The sequence below is a fragment of the Amaranthus tricolor genome, chromosome 2, assembly GCF_026212465.1.
Source record: "Amaranthus tricolor cultivar Red isolate AtriRed21 chromosome 2, ASM2621246v1, whole genome shotgun sequence".
NCBI classification, from domain to species: Eukaryota; Viridiplantae; Streptophyta; class Magnoliopsida; order Caryophyllales; family Amaranthaceae; genus Amaranthus; species Amaranthus tricolor.
Window position 1 is genome coordinate 32,219,154 of NC_080048.1, and position 4,948 is coordinate 32,224,101.

Below are 4,948 nucleotides of genomic sequence, written 5' to 3' on the forward strand. Positions count from 1 at the left end.
GTACAGAGTTGGTACTAAAATATTCTAAGTATGAAAAACCTTCATAGAAGTGGTATGTCTGAGCTTATAAAAACTCAAACCCGCATTTTAGCCCAAAGTATGAACTTGGGGCTAAAATATTCTAAGTATGAGAAGCTTTACGAGAAGTAACACGTCTGAACTTTTGAAAAGTCGATCCTTTAGTTTATGCACTATATCCAATGTACTTATTTGATCCTTAATATATTGAGTGATGTATAATTAAAAATTATAAAAAGTTGATATTAATAATCTTTACATCAAAATGAATCAAATAAGATCCTACATAACTATGTTTTAACTTATAGATTATTAATAAAATGCAATTTAAACTTAAGATGAATAAGAGGGAGTATTTGATTCTCACTCTATATTCACACTCTTGCATGTAAAGATTTTTTTTCTTACCAAGTAATAAAATAAAATAAAATAAAATTCCATCCCCAAATAAATTAATATTTTTAAAGACTATAAATACTTCTCATATGGTCCTCAACATTTGCTATTCATAGCTAAATAAACTCACTCTTGTCATATATTGGACCGACCTTCTCTTAACCAATCACACAATTCACAATACCAATTAAAAATAAGGAGAGAGAAAATCCCCTCAAAAAAATGTGTGTTGAGAAGCAAACAATATCATCATCATTACCTGATGAAACAAAAATGGAGGTTGAAACTGTCCATATTCTCCCACCATCTCCGTCTTCTTCTTCTTCTTCTTCAAGATTTAAGAGTGTCTGTGTTTTCTGTGGTAGTAGTACTGGTAAAAGAGATTCTTATAGACAAGCTGCTATTCAGCTTGGTCAAGAACTGGTAATTTTTTAGTTTTTTTTTCAAGGAATTTTGTGTTCATTATCTATAAAAATTTAATCTTTTTGATGGGTTTTTATTGAAGGTTTCAAAAAGATTAAATCTTGTTTATGGAGGTGGAAGTATTGGGCTTATGGGTTTAGTTTCTCAAACTGTTCATCATGGTGGTGGCCATGTTATTGGGTATGAACTACCAACTATACCCTTCATTTCTTTTCTTTATCCTAACGTCCGTTTGATAATCAGTACTCAATGTCGTAAATAATAATGGAAAATTATTATAATTTTAGTTGAAATATCTCTGCATAAGTTTAATAATCATGGTTATACCTTTTAATAATCTCATTTTATTTACAAAATATAATACAATATATTACCATTTGAATATTTGTTATTAGGTAGTTACAAAAAATCATAAAAAAGAATTTTTTTTTATAATCAAACTTTTATTAGCATAGAAATACTACGAATCATAATACAAATATTTAAATTATAAATTATTTTCATTTCTAGCATTTAGTATTGATTATAAACGGACTATATTACTATTAAGTGGATTTAAGCGAAATTCTAAAAAAATTTACCCTTTTACTCATATTGATTATTTTTTTTGTTTGATTATTTTTTTTGATTAATAGAATTATACCCAAGACTCTAATGGGCAAAGAGGTAAGAATAAGATTTTATTTTTATTTTTTAAATTGAATATATTAAAAAATGGAATATAAAATTTAATGTAGAATTTTTTGGTGTTTTGGATACATATGTTGATAGCTTACTGGAGAAACTGTTGGGGAATTGTTGCCGGTGTCTAATATGCATCAAAGGAAAGCTGAAATGGCCCGCCATTCTGATTGTTTTATTGCTCTACCAGGTCCCATTTTTACTGCACTATAAATACTTTCATAAATTAATTCTACAAATTAATCATCACATTCATATAATGCATTATTAATTATAGATAACATTATACAATGATTAAGATGATTTTGTCATTTAACTGTTGATTAATCATAATTAACAGGTGGGTATGGAACATTAGAAGAATTACTGGAAGTTATCACTTGGGCTCAACTTGGAATTCATGACAAGCCTGTATGTAAAGTGTGATTTTTCAATTTTTTTAATTTCTTTTTGCATCGATGTAAAAAATTATAATAATCGGAAAAAAATTGACTTTAAAAAGTTCAAACTTTAGTTATTCAAATTATAAATATTTCAAGTTTATGTTTCAATCTAAAAATGAAAATCTCCATTTTAGAGATATTTTGTTAAAAACATTTAACCCATTAATAACCATCAATAGGAGCTAAAAACAAATACCTCATTTTTTATTAATTGTATATATTTTAAAGTATTTTTTTTATAAAATTATCGTTTAGAGTTGACATTTTTAGAATATAATGACTTTAAAATAATTTTTTATTAAATATTTTTAAATTAGAATTTTTAAAATTAAAACACCTAAAGTCGAATTTTTAAAATCAATTTTCCTCAAAAGTTAGTATATTAAAATTTCAATGTCTTTAATCGACACCCATTTAAAAATGGTTTGGAGGGTTTGAACTATCCTTACCGTAATAGAAAGTTTGTTTACGATTTAGTAACATATATCCTCTCTAACCTGGCAAAAAAAAAAAAAGTAGTACAAATGATTTAATTTAATAATTTTTAAAAAATTAAATTTTAATTATGTAATTATTTGAAAGATTTATTTATGATAAAAAATGGCAGGTGGGTTTGCTTAATGTTGATGGGTATTACAACTCTTTGCTAAAATTCATTGACAAAGCTGTTGATGATGGTTTCATCCATCCTTCCCAGAGGCACATTTTTGTCTCTGCCCCTACTGCTAAAGAACTTGTTCAGAAACTTGAGGTGGGTCCCACTTTCAATTTCTCTGAAAAATCTTATCCCTTGTTTTTTTTTTTTATATAAAAATTGTGTGGCCAAAGATACCATTTGTTAATTGTTCTTCACAGTTTTAAACTTGTTTTCTTATGAGAGATTTGTTTACAAATTGATTGAAATAGTCTTAGGGATTGCAACAATAATGAATACGATAGTGGTCTTGGTTTAAAAAACTTTCATATGTACAAATTTAATATGTTCAAACTTCTTTCTTTTGATATTGCTATATTTACTAATTTTAATTATATCGATAATTTTAAAATATTTTATTTCGAATTATTTTAGTATATATCTATGCCTTCCGCTTCTCCTCCGTACCTTTGAATATTTTATTAAGAAACTATCTCAATTAATAGTTTAAATTGATGGTTGGAATCTCGTTATATGTCATATACTATAAACTTTTAGGCTACTAGTGTGAACATAAATCCTCCTTATATCTGGCGTTGAATATTTCATGTTAAATGACGAGTGATTAATATTTAAACCCTTATTAGTTTATGATATTATGTCAAAGAACTTACTCAACTAAAAATTTAAACTTATAATATTACAATTTAAATAGGACGAACATGAACATTATTTTAGATTACAAGTTTACCACTTGGATTATGCACTCAAAGGAAGTAGCTAAGCTAGGGTTCTAGTTGACTTATCATAACATTTATTATAATCAACTTTGGAAAATGGTATTGTCAAACATGTGAGAACAAGTTGTGTTAATTATTGCATTGAAAGAGATTAAACAATGATGTAAGAATAGTTTATGTCAACCTTAAAATATATATTTTTCAAGTACTCATTCCATAATTAGTAGGATAAGATTGGGATTTGGGAGTGCCACTATTGGAACCTTGATGAATAATCTTCCATCACCATAGTGGAAACCTCATCACAGTCAATTTAAAATATATAGTGGTCTCGGAATTATATTTGTTTAGATAATATCTCAATATAAAATTCTTAGATAAATATAATGATTACTCTCATTTTTTTTCCCTTTGTGTTTTTTGGATTATTGTTAGTGTATGGGCGGCCATATTCAATTTGTAGAAGTAATTTGGTGCTAATTTATTTTTAATATTTTTAATTTGCAAAAAAAAAAAAATAATTATATGCTACCTTTGTTCTCAAACAGTTGCTACAGTCATTGTAGCAATTACTGTTTATTAATTGATTTTATTTAAAATATAATCTCTATGTTTGAGATGTTGTTTGTTCTAATGTATATTTTTATAATATTAAATTAAAAATTAAAATTTTATATTGAATAGCGTGAAAGTAAAAAGTATAGTGATTATTAAAAACCAGATGAAGTTTGTTTTAACGTTTTATTTGATATTTGATGTTCGATGATAATTTATAGGAATATGAACCGGTGCATGGAGTCTTAGGCAAGTCGAATTGGGAGGTAGAGCAACCACAACCGCAACCGCAACAGCCACCGCAACAGCCACCGCAAGTTGGATTCAACACTCCTCCATTACAAGCTGAAGTGGCTATATAATCGATCAAAGTAACAAAACTTCCAAGTTTTTTTGGGTAATTTTTTGATGCTGATTGGAAGATAAGATAGCTACAATAGGGGAGTAAAGAAGATTAAACTTCCTTTTGGGTCCCTTTTATGATAACTATATTATAGCAAATGGGAAGAAATTTGAAGGGTAATTTCGTAAATTAAAGACTTACAACTTGTTAAAGTCTTTTGAGCCAATGCATCAAGTGCAAAAAACCATAAAGGTTTGGTTGCTACAAAACTTTTGGCTCATTTTTGGAACCCCCCACCTCTAATGTTTTGCTACTTCAACAAAAATGAAATAGTTATGTTAGTGTTGTTGTAGGTGGTCAATATTGTATGTAAATGATCTAACTCTTTTATCCTTGAATTGTATGTACGTATATAACAATTATATTAATTATAGTATGAAAATGTATGTTTTTGATATTCTTTTTTCTTTTTATTTTTGTTTGTGTATAACACAATCAACGACATCAAATTACAATTTTAAAATCTTAAATCAAAAGATTAGGATTGACCATATGAACTAATATATGGGTTTTACTAGTCGTTCATATGTATTATTTTTTTTTTCATTCAGTATGATTTTTTATCATTTCAATTAGTAAGTTTGTCGAGGAATCAACTTCACAAAAATCTAAGCTGGTGGTTGAGGCCTCACGATAAGTTATGTACTCTACTACG

At 27.2% G+C, this 4,948-nt stretch overlaps 1 protein-coding gene across 1 annotated transcript; it reads left to right on the forward strand.

Moving 5' to 3' along the window:
• Nucleotides 1-526: 526 nt before the first annotated feature.
• LOC130806722 (cytokinin riboside 5'-monophosphate phosphoribohydrolase LOG5-like) lies at nt 527-4,688 on the forward strand. Its single transcript, XM_057671916.1, has 7 exons — nt 527-837; nt 920-1,017; nt 1,473-1,503; nt 1,609-1,708; nt 1,859-1,929; nt 2,569-2,712; nt 4,112-4,688. Exons 1-7 carry the CDS (start codon nt 637-639, stop codon nt 4,250-4,252), a joined length of 786 nt encoding a protein of 261 aa, XP_057527899.1. The 5' UTR covers nt 527-636; the 3' UTR covers nt 4,253-4,688.
• Nucleotides 4,689-4,948: the final 260 nt, after the last annotated feature.

Excerpts from the sequence above, each read along its gene's own strand:
- LOC130806722 (XM_057671916.1), top strand. The coding sequence starts at position 637 with ATGTGTGTTGAGAAGCAAACAATATCATCATCATTACCTGATGAAACA. Across the intron at positions 1,709-1,858 it reads TTGTTTTATTGCTCTACCAG|GTGGGTATGGAACATTAGAA; the intron begins GTCCCATTTTTA and ends CATAATTAACAG. Across the intron at positions 1,930-2,568 it reads TTGGAATTCATGACAAGCCT|GTGGGTTTGCTTAATGTTGA; the intron begins GTATGTAAAGTG and ends AAAAAATGGCAG.